At 34.4% G+C, this 19,720-nt stretch overlaps 1 protein-coding gene across 1 annotated transcript in view; it reads right to left on the bottom strand.

Annotated features, from left to right (window-relative positions):
* The window catches only part of LOC149180747 (protein ALUMINUM SENSITIVE 3-like), a 47,808-nt gene extending 30,689 nt beyond the window's left edge, over window positions 1-17,119 (bottom strand). The window contains exon 1 of the mRNA XM_089418217.1: window positions 16,797-17,119. Within this exon, the coding sequence (XP_089274343.1) occupies window positions 16,797-17,027 (231 nt within the window). The 5' untranslated portion in view covers window positions 17,028-17,119. The remainder of the gene's footprint in view (window positions 1-16,796) is intronic.
* Window positions 17,120-19,720: the final 2,601 nt, after the last annotated feature.

Genomic DNA, 19,720 nt, shown 5'->3' with positions numbered 1-19,720 from the left:
GGTGGAACGAGGTGGGGTTCCTAAAAATTTTCTTATTTCCCGTCCTTGATTACGTTGTAATGGTTGGATCTCCGCATGAAGAAAACATCCCTCATATACATGTAGGGGCTTCTAAACAGTACTCCACATACATCAAGGGCTATTATGTTTGATTACACTTCATTAATAAATATAGCACTTACAACAAAGTTAATTTTATATTGTTTCATTGACTTTATCTCTACATCCTTGTTTACCCATCCCAATCGATATAGGCTTAGATGATCATGAACATCCAATCCAAGATGCCAACTAGATCCGCGACTATGAGATTAGCTAGTGAACTATATTCAAATTGAGCATCTTTCATGGTTTTCTTGACTTGGATCTTGATGTGGAAGATTTTGGTCATATCCTCTTCTTAGTGATGAAGGATACTAAAATTCACCTCCTTTTGCATTAATGTGCAAAAAGCCTTCTCATCCAAATCAGACTTGCTTTCAACTTGATTGCTCAAATATGTGGTTAGATTTATTTTTTCTTTACATCCTTCTTATGTTCTTAAAGTTCATCTATGAATGTCATTTCCATCATTTTCCTCGATGTGGCCATTAATATTGCAATCATTACAATTGTTTCTAGGATCTTTGCATTGATGTGTAATGGCTATTCTTTTCTTAAAGCGCCCCCCATCCCCCCCCCCCCCCCCTTTCCACTTCTTCTTCCCATTCTTGGAAGCTTCCTAATGCTCTTTCTATTTGGAACCACTTGGATTCCCTTCCTTGTGGCCTATGTTTTCAAGATAGTATGCCTGCAAACATGCTTCATCCATTTTCCTTGGCTTGAAAAGCATCACTTTCTTTTGTAGATGACTATGTAAGCACCCTAAATGCTTAAGGAGTACATCTGGATTCTTGGAGAGATTCCTGGAACGATGGCCATCTTTTTTAACTTAGTGGTGTACTCCTATACACTTTTCCCTTGCCTCTACCTAAAGTAGTGCTATTATATTCTTTGATCCTCTACGTACCTAATGGAGTAAAATTGGTACTTAATGAGGGTTTTGAAGTCCCCCCACCTAGTTACTAGGGGATCACCCTCAAGCTTAAGTGTTTTCGTATGTCTTTCTCACTAGGTTAATGATCCGGATTTAAACAGGAACGCAACAAATTACAGATATAACCATAAACAAAGAGACGAAGCAGAAATAATACTTCATTTCATTAATGTAAATTACTGAAATATGCTTACAAATAGAAATGGAAATAAGCCAGCTAGGGTGATGGGAGCTTATCTCTGAAAAGAGATGTGGCGACTACATGCCTCTAAACTATGTTAAAATGAGGCTCGAAGGCCTATTTATTGTTGAGAAACAATGGGAACCCTAAACATCCAAAAACCTAACCCTAGAAGATGAAACGCCAAACTGTGGGCCCCATTTTGGGTAAATTGGTACATCAACTTCCCAGGGTCGTAACTTTGGCACCTAATCTCCGTTTGACGCGTACAATAGCTCGTTGGAAAGATCTATCCGAGAACTATAACTTTGGGAAGATTAACATCAATCCATGAACCCATGTTGCTCCTAGATTTCCCAAAAAATGTCGTTTAGGGCCTCAAAACGGCTCCGGAAGTTCAGGGCCCGAAAAACTGCTAAAATTGTAAATTATGCTACAAATAAGGAAACTGAAAAGCTAAAAGAGACAGTTGTGGGGGTCCAAGTGGGATAGGTGGGTGGCCACCAACATCCACTTGGATCATTCCTCCCCCCTTAGGAAGCAATGGTCCCTATTGCGTTTAGTTCCTCCATCTACTGAACTTGGTCCTTGGTGAGTTGTTCTGCAATCTCTGATGTGTCCAGTAATGGTGGGAAGCATGGTAGAGGGCATTCCACATTGAACACTCAATGCAAGCGAAGGAATGGAGGAATGGTGTGCTCCAAAGCATTGTTTCCCACAGCCTTGGTAATGTTGTAAGGACCATGTCGGAGTGGTCTAAGCTTCTGATAGGCTCTTGTAAGGCGTTCTTTCTACAGATGCAACCAGACTTTGTTGTCCACCTAAAACTTGCGTGGTACCTGATAGTGCAACAGTGTCCCTGTGGGTAAGGAGAAGATGTTCCTATCTGTTTTCATGACCGTATCCATCTGTTGTTGTTGTTGAGCACTGCGTGGAGGAACCCTTTACAGGGGTCATGGATGTGGAAATGATATTCCCCTTGCTTTGGGAGTGAACCAAACAGAAAATTAATTTCCTAGTCTGGGAGATGAGCTTGTTACCTTTCCTAGCAACGATCAAAGAGGTGGCGGTAGGTGGGGCTACCTCTGGTATCCTATATAATGAATTACCAAAAGTGATAATAACAGCACGAGGCCTTGACTCATACACAGCATGTCGCCTCCATAAGTATGGTTAGCCTAATAGTACATCACAAACATCAAGAGGTGCAACATCACAAAATACCTCATCTGTAAAGGGCTTGATGTTGTATGGAAGGCGGAACTGTTGGCGGACTCGGAGATCTCATCCTTGGTGAAGCAACTCGATACTGTACGGCTGCGGGTGTGGTGTAGTCAGTAGGCCCAACCGCTTCACGACCTCTGTTGAAATGAGGTTCTTTTGGTTGCCACTGTCGACAATGAATTGTAGCGGCGAACCCTTAACCCACATTTGTGAGTGGAAAAGACGCTCCCCTCCTCTGGATATTCGGGTTCATTCTTATGGATTTTAGCGGTGGCAACAGTGGCGTTGGGCTTCACATCAATGATCTGCTTCCGTTTGCCATTCCCCTTGTCAGGTTCCGACTCAGGGTCGGAACATGCATCTGATTCTGAAGCCTTCAATTCGGCCACCAACGACTGGTTTGTCCGACACTCGCTTGTGTTATGAGTGGGACTCTTGTGGAACTCACACCACTTTCATGTGTCCTTCTTCGACTTCGTGGTGTTGTTCTTTTCTTGCAGCTTCGACAGGTTGTCTTGGGTTTCCCCGTCCTGTTTTTGTCCTTTGGTCTTCGAATTCGCAGATCCAAAGTCTTGCTTCTTTTGTTTAAACTTCTACTCGATTTTGACAGCGTATCGGTACACTGTGCCGAGCGAGGAGATGTTCAGGGACTCCATCTCTTCCTGCATGTATCTTTGTAGGTAATCGCGATATTTGAGTACGAAATGTAGCTCAGAATCCTTGATACCCAACTGTGTGCGAAGGGTATGAAAAATGTTTGTGAACTTTGGCACATCTTGGTCCCTTCCCTGCCGCAGCGTGGTCCACTTTATGTATTTGTCCTTGTAGCTTTTGAAGAGGTAGTACTGCTCCTTGATGGCATCTCGGAATGAATTCCACGTGGGTGCGGCTGAAAATAGTGAGCCCGTGCTTTCATCCTTCTGCTCATAGTAGGTTTCCCACCAATCCTTGACGTGGGGGGCTGATTTGAAAAGAGTGAAAATAATCTTTTCCCGACTGGAAAAATCATGAACAGAAAAATAACCCTCTAGCATATTTAACCATTTATCTACAGCATTTGCGTCTATCTGACCCTCGAATACGGGGATTTCAAAATTAACTTGTACCTTAAATAGTGTGGCGTTTCCAGAGTATCTGTTGGAGCCAATGCGTTGCCTCTGGGTAGCCGCTGAATGATCTGAGCAAAATTGTCCATCATCGTGCTCCTTTGTCGCTCAAGGGCTTCTTCGAGCAAGATTTTGATAGGATCTTCTGCCCCCTCGTCTTTCTTTTCATCCACTATGGGAGCCGTCAGGATTTGCGAGGTTGGTCTTGCAAAGGTTCAACCAGTGCAAGCCCTAACTCCTTATATCCCGACCTCGTTGGGGACATGCAAAGAAAGACAGAGAAAGAGCGGACCGCTCTAATACCACTGATCCAGATTTAAACAGGAACACAACAAATTACAAATATAACCATAAACAAAGAGATGCAGCAGAAATAATACTTTATTTCATTAATGTAAAGCACTGAAATACGCTTACAAATAGAAATAGAAATAAGCTAGCTAGGGCGATGGTAGCTTATCTCTGAGAAGAGATGTGGCGGCTGCATGCCTCTAAACTGTGTTAAAATGAGGCTCGAAGGCCTATTTATTGTTGAGAAACAATGGAAAACCCTAAACATCCAAAAACCTAACCCTAGAAGATGAAACGCCAAATTGTGGGCCCCGTTTTGGGTAAATTGGTACATCAACTTCCCGGGGTCTTAACTTTGGCACCCGATCTCTATTTGACACGTACAATAGCTCGTTGGAAAGATCTATCGGAGAACTATAACTTTGGGAAGAGCAACATCGGTCCATGGAGCCATGTTGCTCCTAGATTTCCCAAAAAAAACGTCGTTTAGGGCCTCAAAATGGCTTCGGAAGTTCAAGACCCAAAAAACTGCTAAAAATAGTAAATTGTGCTACAAATAAGGAAACTAAAAAGCTGAAAGAGACAGTTGTGGGGGTCCAAGTGGGATAGGTGGGTGGCCACCAACATCCACCTGGATCAGTTAATCGTGGACCTCTAACTTCAATATGAAAAATGACATATGTTATTCTTCATCTATATGGTGAATGATGAAATAAACTTCTAGTTGTTGCAACCAGTGATTCAATTTTAATGCATAAATCTCACCTTGGTATGGCTTTATGTCCATTTTCACTTCCATATTTAATAGGGACCATGAAGTTTTAATGGAACTAGAACTCAAATTCTCTTTCTTAAATTATTTCCTTGAATCATTTTATATCTCTTCGTTATCTCCCAATTTCCCCTCTAATCCAATGTCTTTAAAACTCGTGACCTCTCTGAACATTCCAATCTTAATCTCTACAACCACTATGAGGAGGTTCATAACATAGTTTATGTCAGCACCCTGTGCTTTTAACGTTGCAAAACTCTATTCTTCTAGATCTTGAGGGTTATTATGAATAGACTCATTAACCATGACTATGGTTTTGTGACTTTCTACTTAAGTTGGTTCCACGACCCTTTGCAACTTCCCACAAATACCCAAAATAAACTTGGCTATATTACTAATATGATTTGCAAATTGTCATGGATATTTCAATAGAACAATTTGAGACAATAGATCTAAGAAAATACTGAAATATTTACCATGATGGTTAATTTCCTTTAAATCTTATATTCTTTGATTACTAGTTGTATGATTAAATTCATGAAATAGATGAAATGAAAAAAATAGTAAACAAAAAATACACACACACTATCCACAAATAATCACAATATTTACCCTAGGAAACCTGTAGGAGAGAGAACCCAACGAGAATGTGAAGCAACTTTGCTTTCTTTTCTCTAGTAAAGAAATATGCAAATATAAAGAAAGATGTATTGTCCGTGGAGTTACACGAGATTTGTGGCATGTAAGGCTACTATAGAAGCTTATTCCTATTATTTTTACTCTAACTTCCCATTCCTAGTTTCTCTGGTCAACTATGAAACAAATACAATGACATAGAATGGAACCCACACTCCTTTTTGTGGCCTATCGTTTAACATATTCCAATATCCATCTAGGGGTAGGGTTTTGACTTTCTCAACCCTTATGTAGAATTATCACATTGGACCTTCTAGACTCTAATTAAAATTCCACGGATGGTTAGCCCATATACATGAGTAATAAGAGATGATGTGGCATACTCTTGTACCATGGTGATCAACATAGTAGATTAACTTGTGGGAGTCATAAATTTTCATATGAGCTCTGATTGACATGATATTTTCACCATTGGAAATATATATGAGTGTAGATCAGCATCAAGGGTCCAAGCTAAATCTAGGAAAGTTTCAACCCCGAAAAAATCCATTTTATGGCTCAAAATAGCTTTAGAAGTTTTCAAATCCTGCTTTTCCTAGGACCTATCGTTAATATGACTTTGTGACTGATTCCTCCATTTTTCTCCACTTTGAAAGCATTGTTATAGATAAAAAATAATATAATGATACAATCTAGATCATTACCTTCTTGAGAATGACCATTATATGTCTATGTTAGATTTATCTCACATTACTCACCCCCTTAGCCCTAGACCCTTACTTTTTTTGCATTGGAAATTTGAATAATAAGACCCTATAATTGCATTTTGTTGCCATAGAATCATAGTAATTTTTATTTATTATGAAAATTGTGTTCTCCTCATATTTCAATCCTAGAGGTACAACCATTTATATAATCTATCTAGAAATCCAAAATGTGTCTCCACAATGCACTCATACTATCGGAATCTTTGTCTTCATAAGTTGCTACAAGAATAACTCCCAACTTCCTCTATTAAAATAATGAAGGCTAAATTCCCCATTAGAAAGCTACACACTTCATTATTCATGGGATCTGAAACATTAACTTCATTGAAGTCCTACAAGTCCATCGACGCTCCATGGAATTTTCGTGCATGGAGCTTCTCAAACGGAATCTAACTTACATACTCATGGGATTGGATACATAACTCTCTTTCGTAGGCCACATGAATTTGCACAATTCATAATATTACAACACTAATATTTGTGAACCATACAAGATTTACCCTATAATAAACTACAAGGAATGTTGAAACTTGTGAGCCTTATGCTTGAATTCATCATTATACCCTTCCAACATGATCTAATATTGGAAAAAAATTCACTTGGGAATTTTGTTAATAGTAATAACATAATAGTGGCACTCCATTAACACTTCACATATTCTACCCACAACACCTTAGTGTTGTAAGCTAATATCTATTACATTCTATAGAACATGTGGACCCACCTCCTTGGGTTGTTGGGGTAGTCTTTTAAAATTTCATCTTCATTCCCAATTGAGATTTCTTATTTCTAACTCAAACTCAACTTCGAAAATTCCATGATTTATTTTATGTACACATTGATATACAAACTCAACATTGAAGTGGAATATAAAATATCCATGTATAACATTTTCCCAAGATTGTACAACAAATATTTAACTACATGCATGAGTAACAAAATGATCATCTCATCTAGTTACACAACTAAACATGTCAGAACATAAATATCATATTATTTGTTGATTATGTGAAGAACATAATGTAATACATATAAAAGTATCATATAGAGAGGTAATAAAGCTTTACTTCAAAAGTCCCATGATTTACTTTATATACACATTGATATACAAACTCAACATTGTAGTGGAATATTAAACATCCATGTATAACACTTTCCCAAGATTGTACAACAAATATTTAACTACATGCATGGGTTACAAAATTATCATCTCATCTAATTACAAAAATAATCATGTCAACACTTAAATCTCATATTATCAGTTGATTATGTGAAGAACATAACATAATACATATAAAAGCATCATATAGGGAGGTAATTACAATTCTTTTGTCCTTTGAGCATCATCACCAATGCTCAGAATTCCAATTCCATACATTTTGCATTGTTCTATCTCACTTTACACAATGGAGGTTGAATCATTCATTTTATAGCATGAATTGATGGTTACATCAGCATATACACACAATCATTTCCAAGACAATGCATAACATATTACTTATTTATTAATGGTTGCATTTAGGGAAATAACTTAATAAGATTATTTTTCCTCCTAACACTAGGCACAATTTCATGTAGGTTCCACCCCTAAACTAGTCAATAAGGCAACCAAGGTGTATTTTTCAATTAGAGCTCTCAACCTAGTACTAAATCATCTTGCAACTTATATGGTATTTTTCATTTAAAGTATAGAGACCTAGGAACTTAACTAGATCTTGACCACTGTAGAAGTATTTTCCTTATAGCACAACCTTAAGATATCAACCCCTGCTCTATAGAACAACCCCTCAAAATTCTAGTCTAGCCATCTATTCTTTTGTAAGAAGAGTTCTAGCTATAGAATTTTGTATGAGAGTGTTAAAAATGTTAAGGTAGCAAGGATGGTATTATTCCAACTCCAAGTTTCTCATAACAACATGATTTATCCCATGCACTTCCCTTCAACAACATACTATCTCTTGGAACAATAACAACTAACTTGCTAATTAAAAAACAACAATGTCAAACTATTCTTTGGGTCACTCTAGCCTCGTGCTCATAGGATTTCCTTCAATTGCAGGCATAAAAATAATGAAATACCACACAATATCTCTCAGAATTAGTAGAGGAGTAATTTTTGATGTTTCTTGGTTGAAGAAATAATGAAGAAATGAAATAATAAAATGAATCACCCAAAAGAACTTGCACAATCTATATTCTCCCCTGCATTGAGAGTTTGGTCCTTGAGGAATAAGTTTGGAAAGATAATCAAAGGGGCACTTAATAATATATCTAACAAGGCCCACCCTACCTCCCCTCTTGTTTCCTCATTTCCCCGCGGCTCTCTTACTAAGATGTAGTTGACCCCAAGTGCTTATTATTATTATTATTGTCTAATAATACCAATATAATTCAAATGGTAGTATGCTAACCATTACAACATAATCACAATATCTATTTCACAAGGTTCCACTATCTCACATGCTCTATGTACTATTATCCTATAATAGGCCTTAGCCTTTCCTTGTGATGCACTTGAAGCATGAATATATTCTTTTTTTCTTGGGGCCCATATTGAAGTATTAAATAAGTAAAATGGTTATTCCAACAATTTCCCTTATTAATCATTTGATAATATTTTATGGTAATTCTTCTTATTGTAACTAATGACAAAGGGTTTTTTTTTATTAATGACACTAAATGGGTGGCCAACACAATGACAATAAATGGATGCTCATAATATATGTTCACACAACATTTAATTTTTATCCTATCTATTAAGAAATTCCTTTGCATTATCTTTTGATCTCTCACAAATTATTGCATGGAAAGGCACTTCCTATAGCTTAATATGAGGGAGATGAGTAATTCCTTGCATGCTCAACATGGTGTAGAAAAGTGACACACACACACACACATACATTCTTTGGTAAATATTTTTTGTCTTAAAGGGACTACTCAGACACAACAAGAAAGCTAGAAGTCATTACAAAAAAGCACATAATGTCATTTGTGGGAATTGAACATGGGTAGGGAGGACAACAATCATTGCTCCCAACCACCTGAGTTAAACCCAATTGACTTTTGTACATATATATATATATATATAGTCATCTTAATTTTGTATCTATCATGTCTCAAGAGGGATCAATCTTGTCAAGATGAGAACTTTTTTTAGATTAAAAAGGCTTGAGGGAAGGCTTGCAACTTTGAGGGATTATATCCCTCTAGAACATAATGGATTTGTAGTTATTGCATCAATATGAATTTTCTACAACATAGTATGAGGGACATTTTACTATAATTCCTTAAATGTTTAACATGAATTTGACATGTGGCATTAAAACAAATATTTCAAGGTTGACCATAAATAAAATATTTCACTATGTAGCTTCAATTTTTTATGTGTGTGTATAAAGAATTAAAAGTAAAAAAAAAAACTATGGTTAAATCATTTCAATGATATACTACTCAATATAAGGGAGATGCGTATTTCCATGACATATATATATATATATATATATATATATATATATAAAGAGAGATATCCATCTTATCTCTACATTTGTCACGAGAAGATAGGGATCAAGTCCTTTGAGGTGTACACCTTTTTTAGGTTGAAAAAACTTGAGGAATGATTTGCACGTCAAGGGATTCAATCCCTATTATTGCATGATATTTTTAGTGTTAAGATGGATTTTGACTATTTCAATGGTGTGCTCCTTGATATGAGAGAGATGTGTAATTCATTCCATGCTCAACATGGAGTTGACATGTAGAACACACACATACATATACACAGGCATAGACTAAAAACCATCCTAATTCCATCTTAAGTCCAAATCTATCATAAAAAAAAGGTATCAAGTATCTCGAAAAACTTGTTACTCATCTATACATAACAAATCTAGAGATAAATTAATCTACACTTATATAGTAAATTTATCCCTCTAATGTCTTAATTCACACTTAAAATAATACTAAAACTTTTTATATTATGTTTTTAGCCAATAGTATACCTTTTAACATAATATTGTATAATTTACAAAATAACCTTATAAAATTGGACCCTTAATAATATAATTTTAATTACACAAGCCCATTCATATTTTAAAAAAAAAATGTGTTGACCACATAACTTTCCAAAAGAAATTCTACAACTACAATACACTTTTAATTTTCATACATGAATTTTCACCATTAACATTTATTATTCCCATACTTATTCTAAAATCACTCTTAACATTTTCATAAATTTTACCTATATAACATGTCTGACTATACGTGCATACATTTCTTTTAAGAAAGCATGCAATATAATTTCACTATCAACATCTTTTCCTTTTCTTTTTCATTCTTCTTCAAGTAAGAAGACGATTCGTCATATTTTCAAGCAAATGTTTTTAAATTTTCCTTTTGCACCCCGAAAAACACAAACAAACAAACCACCTAAATACATTATATCTTTCTATCTTGGTCTTCAAAGTTCATTCCACAATTGAGGTTGCCTTCAATGGACTATGAATCACGGCGAATCCTATTTCCAATCCCATAAGAAAGTTATTGCGCTCTGACACGCACCGGAGATATCCAAACATAACACTCCCGAGTGATGGCTAGATGTTATATGAGGCATGTCAGGCGCAATAACTTTCTTATGGGATTGGAAATAGGAATCGCCTATGAATCACGGCAAGCGTAAAAGCTTTTCTGGCCCAAACGGTACTTCATGCATGTAATAATGAAGATTAATATTTTCATTTGGTTATACTTTAATTTTATAAAACATCATTTGAGTTGTGATGTATTGTAGCTTTATACTCCACACGCAAAAGTTATTTAGCATGTTGCAACTGAACTATGTCAAGAGACAACTTGAATGCTAACCACAAATGCATACTGCATATCAAAATTTTCTTTTTTCTGCGAATGGTTTCAAATTTTGCAATTTTGCACATATTGAGAACTTTAGTAGTTATTGAGATCTTTAGTATTTGAATTATTTTTATTTTTATTATTATTATTATTATAAAAATGAAAAAAAGAATATTAACAAATAAAGTTTTTTAATATAAAAATAAAAATAGAATATTAACAGTTAAAGTACAAAATAAATAGTGAAGAGAAATGTAGAAAAATGTTCATATAAAATATATAAAAATATATCAAGATAGTAAAAATAAAAAGATTTGAAATAAAATACAATATAAAAAAAAAAATTACCCATAATTCTTAAACATTAGGAAAGGGTTTGATAATTGATACTTAAAATCATTTACATTGAATATAGTGAAACAAGCACTACATTTTTTTTGTTTAATTTAGTATTTTTTTTAAGCTATTATAAGGCTTGAGGCTGATTGAAAGACAAAAACACCAAAGGGCATAGTACCATCATGATGGGCACTAAGATTATGGAAGAAATTTTCATTGAAATTATATAATTTAGAATTTTCATTCAAAAAATAATGTTTTAGGTGTCATTCATCCTACACAAAGGGACTTTGATAATTATCACTCAAAATTTTATGCTATAATCCTACAAAATATGTTTTCAAAGCATTCACCGCAAAATATGTTTTCAAAGCATTCGCCAATTAGGTATATTTTAAGATATTTTGAAATTTGTATCACTTTAAAGATGGGAAAAATCCCAAAGCATTCACCAATGAGGTATACTTCAAGATATTTTGAAATTTTGGATTTCTTTAAAGATGGGAAAAATCCCCAAGGGCATAGTGTCATCATAAAGGAAACTATTATCTTAAAGTTATTGTGGTCATCATAGAATTGTGGTTATCATTGAACTATAATCATGGTATATGTTTTCACGATAGTCAAGTCGAAATTTCACTAGACTGAGGGTGTTTTGAGAATCTTTACCAATTATCTATAACCAGATCTAAATAAAAAATTAAAAATATATATATATATATACCCAAATCCAAAGAAACAAGAAGAGGAAGGTGTTTTGAGAATCTTTACCAATTATCTATACCCAAATCCAAAGAAACAAGAAGAGGGTTATGATCATCATGGTACTATGATCAAGGCTAAGAAATATATTGAAAGAGGGCCATTTGTTATTGAAAGTGGAGTTTTGTATGCCCTTCATTCTATATTTTTAGAACTTCTGTCCTTCTGAGTGTTATGAAGAGAGTTTGATTCCTAGTACTCAAATTTCTCCATTTTTGGCTTATGTTGATGCAAAGACATGAAAAACACTTGGAAGCATAGTTCCATGATGACAAGAATGGTGATTAGAGTGTTAGAAGCATAAATAAAATAAAATAAAATAAAAACAAGAAATCACCAAAAATATGGTACATTTTTCATTCCATTTTTGATGGTTTTTTGTGGATATAGGGAAGGAATTTGATATTTGTCACTCAAAATAATCCACTTAAAATCCTACAAAACAAGACAAGATATTCTCATAATATTAATTGATCGAATGTCTTTTAGGATTTTAAGGTATTGAGTTGATTCAGAGATGAACAAATTCCCAGTGAGCATAGTTCTACTATGAAAGGAATTATGATTATGGTGAACTATGATTGTGGTAGAATTGTGACTATGACAATGGTAAAAACTCATATTGGAATTGGACCAAAATTTTTGAGAAAACAGGGATTTTGAATGTCCTTTTCTCTATATGCCACCGAGAAAAAATGTTTGATAATTATGATTCAAAACACCTCATTACAATGAAATTTATCCTGTTTGCAAAGAAGAAAAAAAGAGGGCATTTTCTCAACCTGTATGCCCCATATAAGGATAGGGCTACTTTTGGGGACCATATGGAAGCTTGTGATATTCTTAAGATTGGATCCCTCATTATGGCGGGTGATTTCAATGCCACTTTATCCAAGGAGGACTGTTAGGGGGCTCATTGTAGAAGGGATCCTATAGACGATCAATTACATCTCCTTTTTTATACAAATCACGTGGTGGATATCCAACCCAACCCTCTCTCACCTACGTGGCATAATGGAAGATCGGGCAAGGACCATATCAAAAAGAGACTAAGCTGCTTCTTAGTACACGAGAACTTAGTCGAAAGATTGGGTAATTTGAGGTCCTGAGTTGATAGGACTTTTATTTCGGATCATATTCCCATTGTTCTATAATGGCAGATGGAGCATATTCGACTGGGTATTCCATTCAAATTTAAGAGAATCTAGTTGGAGGATGAGGAATTCAATGAACTAGTAAAAAATTCTTGAAACTCAATGACGAGGGAGACTGGTATATCCCCGATGGCACATATCTTAGAGAAATTACAATATCTCAAGAATCGTGTCAAGATTTGGGAAAGAAAAAAGAAAAAGTCACTTTCTCTGGAACTTAAGGCTATTATTGAAGATGTCGAAAGACTTAGCAGAAATATGGATCGGGGAGTTCCGATAACCTTCATGTTGGAGACGCTGAAAGAATTGGACCACAGAAAGAGGCACATTCTCCAGATACAAGAAACCACTTGGCCCCTGAAAAGTATAGCTATATGGCTCCACGAGGGGGATAAAAACACCCACTTCTTTCATAAATATGCTAATCGCAAAAAAAAATATTGACACTATTTGGAATATATAGGGGAGGAATGGGTAGAATGTATACACTACAAAGGAGATACAAAATGAAGCAGTACACCTTTTTGAGTCTTTCTACCAGGCTCGTTTGGGTGTTAATATTGAAGATCAAATTTGGGGTACGATGGACTACCCTCTTATGTTTAATGAGGAACAAAACGAAGCATTGTATAGCCCAATTACAATTGAAGAAGTTCATTGGGTGTTGAAATCCTTGCAAAAGAAAAATGTCCAGGCCCGAATGGCTGGACAGTGGACTTTTTCCTCCATTTCTTTGATTTGATGGGAACGAACCTTATGAATATGGTCAAAGAATCGATGATCTCTAGTATTGTATTTGGATCCGTAAAATCAACTTTTATTTCACTGATTCCGAAGGTTACTGTCACTTCTTCCTTCTTGGATTTCAAGCGTGTTTCACTTTGTAACATTTTTTATAAACTCATCTCTAAGGTTATAGCAGAGCATATGAAGATTACCCTCTCAGTGTATATTTCTTGGGAACAATTTGTCTTCCTGCATAACAAATTGATTCATGATGAAGTGGCTACTACATAGGAAACTATACATCCCACCCACAAAAAAAAAACTCGAGCCTTTGGTCATGAAGGTGGAATTGAAGAAAACATATGATTGTGTAGACTAGTCGTTCTTGCCCCTCATTTTGACGAAGATTGGTCTGGAGGTTCAAAATGTAGAATGGATTATAGCTTGTGTCACATTTGTACATTTTCTTGTTTTGGTAAATGGTTATCCTTCTAGTTTTTTCAAAGCAAAGAGAGGGTTACAACAGGAATTTTCCTTGCTCTTTATTTTGGTTATGGATGGTCTCAGTGAAAAGATTAATGCAGCTCGATCCTCAGGCCTCTTCTGTGGTATCCATTTGGGAAACCATATTGATATAGCCCACAATATTTCTGTGGACAAAATCCATACTTTTGGGATGGTCTCCAGACAACAATGGTTGACTCTGCACTATATTATCATGAGATTTGGTGAGGCCTCAAGATTGATGGTTAAAGAAGACAAATATTTAATCATGTACTCATATGGTGATCATGAGGAGATTAATAGTATTGCATATCTCTTTCATTTTCGCTCCCAACCCTTGTGTGAAGGCTTTACTTACCTAGGCTTCCTTCTCAAGCCAAATAATTATAGGCATGCAGACTGGCAATGGGTTCGGGATAAAATTTTCCATAAGCTATATTGTTGGTCCCATCGATGGCTTACTCGTCGAGGAATGGAATGGCTACATATAAGAACTAAAATGGACGGGTCTTTGTAATGCTGAGGAGGGAGATTACATCACCTGGGTAGGGAAGTTATGGTGTAACTCGATGGAGGTAGTGGACACCTATAAGTTCATTATGTGAACACATTTCTCCTTCTGTCATCCTTGTTGGTTCTACCAGATTTGGAAACTAAATGTCCCAATTAAGATAATTCTTTACTCATGGTTGGTTTGGCACAACAAAACTCTCACCTGGGAAAATGTTTAAAAGAGAGGTATACATGGGCCTGGTAGATGCTCACTATGTCGGGATTTGATCAAGACAAATGTATATCTTTTATTGGAGTGCCCCATGACATTACATGTATGGAGAAGCATTCTACTGCAACTTAACATCCCTTTTAGAAGTTTTCACTCCATTGAACAATGTCTATGTTGGTGGATCAAGTGTGGGGGTAAATATCAGGCCACTCCTTGTTCACTTTCTAGGAAATTTGGCGTGCCATAATTGGTTATATATTTGAGGGCTCCCCAATTGACATTCAGAGAATTTCTTTCAACATTGGGATGTGGATGGATACTCTGAGTGTCCGCATACAGAAGGATAAAGATATATCGCTAGAGTTCATCCCTCAAGACATACATTATCCTTCTGGTTATTTTTATGGAGCAGCTCAGAGAGATATCTGTGGTTGTGGCATATGGCTCACGATAAATCACAAGTTACATTACAAGGTATCATGGAATGGAGGTGTAGGTACAAACATGTGGGCAGAGATTCTAGCGCTTTGGGCGCTTCTATGGTTTTCCAGGAGATTGTCTATTGATACTATTCATGTATATGGAGACGCTAAGTCCCTCATTGAAGGGGTTTCGGCTAATACAATTTTTTCCCCTCCAAATCTTAGCGGTTGGATATTCCACATCAATATCCTCAAGCAGTCCTTTAATCAGATTACCTTTCAACACATCTTCAGGGAGTCAAATGATGTAGCTGATTCATTGTCTAAGAAAGGACTTGCAGATGACACTAGCTATATGCACTTTGAACATCTGGAGGAAAACACAATCATAGATGAAAGCTCCATCCTACTACCTTAGCTTTAAAATCTATGGTTTTGTTTTTTTGAGATATTGTCGGAATCATTTGCTACTATTTTGTTGGTAAGATTAACATACACATGGGCAACATATGTAAGTCTCTCCCTAGATCATTTTTTTTTTTTTAATCACAAATCTCATTTAGAAAGGCTTAGACTTTCTCTGTAGTTTTGATTGTAGAATCTATATTGAAGAGACAAGATTAACATAGGCATGGGCAAGATATGTAAGTCACTCTCTAGATCTCTTTTTTTTTTTTTTTATCACAAGTCTCATTTAGAAAGACTTAGACCGTCTCTAGTTTTGATTGTCAAATCTATATTAAAGAGATTTAATATGTAAATTTTTACATTTTATCCCGAAAATATACTGGTACATTATATAAACCAATTTTTTTTTTCATCAAACATTTCTTCACACAGACGGTTATCTATTTTTAATGCATACCATTCTGCTTAACTCTCAAAACATTTCACAGACGGCTATCCATTATTAGGGCATATCATTCTACTTAATAAGGAACATCTTTTCAGAAAATTACTTTATGGGACTGTTCTTAGGGCCTGAACGCCTAAGCGTGTCTACTGTGAATTGATTTGATTGGCACTGGTGTCTAGCAATTTCTGTACTGAGCTTTGATTTGGATTTATACCACCAGTTTGTACCCTGATGTCATTTTAATTTCTAAAACAAAAAGATCCAGAAATATCTGCCAGTTGATGCAAATATGAGCCTAATCCATGGAACCGATAACGCCGACAAAGACATTGAAAAAAGTAAATAGAGCTCGCACACAAAATTTGTTTTCAAAGGAAAAACAGAGCAACCATGGATGCCAAACAGAAACAGAATTGAAGTGATAGAGGGAAAAAGAGCGTACCATGAATAAATAAGCCAACAAAATCCAGCCCACATTTTGCTGAAGGAAGATAAATTGCAACACGAAGCCAATAACAGAGAGCTGGAGAAAGGCCCTTGCTATGGAATATGGCATTTCCCTTTCCAGTTCAAGCTTCTGAAGATATGAGAGGAAGACGGCAACTGCTGGCACTGCTAAAGCAGCCATTGGCTTCACCATTCCTTTCAGGAAATCAACCAAATCTGAGTCCATTGCGGTTACCTGCGTTGGGTCCCGTCAAAAAACAGAGGAGGAGGATAAGATGGCGCAATAATGGCCAAACGAGTGAAAGGTTGGAATCATGAGATTTGTATTGAATGGTAGATAGTAAATATGATGAGTGAATGGTTGACGAGGTTTTGAATGGTAGCTGGTAAATATGAGGAGTGAATGATTTACTTTACAATATTTACTTCTTTGTTAATTGATTTTTAGTCCTTTTTATCACATCACATGAATGATTAATTTATTGTATTTTCATGAATAATAGGTAAATAATTAATTTATTGTACTTAGTTCGACTAATAAGTGAATAATTAATTTATTGTAGTTTTCATTAGTTTTATTTTTCTATATCATAATAAAACAAGTGTAATATTTTAGTACCGGTTTTTAATGAAAAAAGTAATTAGTAATTAGGTAATATATTTGACTTTTTCTAAATTTGGTAGAGGTTTGTTGGAATAGAAAGTTGGTAATGTATAAAACTTAAATTGAGACATATCTTAATAATTATTAAGGTATTGAATAATTAATATTCAAAAATATTATTTTTAATCATTTTATAAACTATTTGTAACTATTTTTATAATTGAAATTATTATAATAGTTTTGGATTTCAAAGTAAATAAGATATTTAGATTTGAATAGGTGTTTGCTTATTGATGGTGATGATGGTTAACCAAACATTGGTCTATCCGACCTAAAGAAACAAATTATTTATTTTGATTTAAGATTTTATTCCTATGCTCAAAAAGCTTGGAGAGAAGCCTCCCGAGCTCACTATAGTTTTGACATTGTAAAAGGCTAGGAAGATCAGTATTGTAACAAAGATTGTGAAATTGAGATCTAATGTGGTTGTACGCGGAGCACTCTAAGAGGAAGTGGTTTTCATCCTCAATGTTCCTATTCTCACATATATGGCAAATCCTTTCCATCCATGGCGTTTTAGGAACTGCCCAACGACCTATTTCACTATGGAGCTCATGAGAATTCGTTCTAATCTTTGCTATATTAATTTTCTTCTTTGAGCTAGTTAAAATAGAGAGATACTTTTGATTTTCTAGGGTGGGGTTGATGACCTTCTTATAATAACTTAATTTTCTTTTAGCCGCTAAATCTTTCTCATACCACATTTTTTCTTTGAACTTAGAAGTAACAATATCTTTAATGTTATTTATGTTTTGCAATGCATCATTTTCGTTGATCTCCCAATAGTTTAACCAGGCCCTTGTGTCTTTATGCCACCCCCGATTGAACTATATACTCTTTTAAAATGGATTTTCAAAGACTTGTAGATTTAACCAATGTAAGAATTTTTTTATAGTATTTTTTTCATAACAACTAATTGATTTATTGTTACCAATATTTAATTTTATAATAGTATTTCGTCTCAAATGATTCTCTTGTGACTTTTATGTTATTACTTTTATTTTATAAGTTTCCTCACTAAACCTTAATTTTTTTATTTTATTTTATATATTATTTATTATTTATGATGAGTGGAATATCTTCTTAAAATATCTTATATTTCAAAAAAATTTATATAATATATTTTAATTTTTTTTAAGTAAATATTTAATTTTTTAAGAAATAAAATAATTAAACATTTAAATTATTTAGAAATAGAATAATTAAAAATAAAAGTAAATATTTAATTTTTTTGAAATAATTAAACATTTAATTATTTAAAAATAGAATAATTAAAAATAAAGGTAAATTATGTTTGATGTTTAAAGTAAATTAAAGTAGTTTTATAGATTTTGTATAAAATTTCATTTCTTTTTTAAATAAATATGGTTAAAATAGTAAAATTTGTTCATTGAAATTGTATATTAAGAATTTTAATATTATAAAAAATAATAATAATAATAATTATTATTATTATTATGATTGACTATATGATATTAATTATATTTATTTTGTTTTTTTCGTGATTAAATTTAATTTATTAAATGTTTTAATATTTAATAAAAAATCAAATTAAATAATTAACTATTTAATTGTATTTTAAAATTGTTTTATTTTAGGTTAATAATAATATTATTATTATTAATTTAAATTAAATAATTAATTATTGAAATGTATTTTAAATGTCGTAATGATAAATCCAATTTATTTTGTTGCTTTGTGGACTTTAGAAAGGCTTTCAATACGGTTCCTAGATACAACCTTTGGAATAGATTAGAAGAGCTAAAGGTTCCTCTCGAGTTGAGAGCTGCCGCTATAAGGTTATACGAGAATGTAATTGCCAAGCTAAAGAGAAATGAGGGGTGGTCGAAAGATATTAAGTGTAACATTGGAGTTAAACAAGGTTGCCCCCTCTCCCCTACCCTATTTGGCATTTACATCGATAAGCTTGAAGGCTATTTAGAGGAAGCAGGATGTGATGGCACGATTTTAGCTGGGATAGTCGTCATCCTTCTTCTCTATGCTGACGATATTGTTCTTTTCGCAAGGTGCCCATCTGATCTTGATAAACAACTCAGGCTTCTTAAGGATTTCTCCTCTACCATGGGTATGACTGTTAACACTGACAAAACAAAAGTTGTGATTATCAAATCCAAGAAGGACACTTACGCTAATTTTATGTATGAAAATAATAAATTGGAGGAAGTGTATTCTTACAAGTACCTAGGAATTGATATTCATCACAAGCTCAACTGGAACCATAGCATTGAGAAAAG

The sequence above is a fragment of the Pinus tabuliformis genome, chromosome 3_2 (genome assembly GCF_031772625.1).
Source record: "Pinus tabuliformis cultivar Carrire ecotype Pingquan chromosome 3_2, CPIR1, whole genome shotgun sequence".
NCBI lineage: Eukaryota > Viridiplantae > Streptophyta > Pinopsida > Pinales > Pinaceae > Pinus > Pinus tabuliformis.
This window is presented reverse-complemented; position numbering and strand designations above follow the sequence as displayed.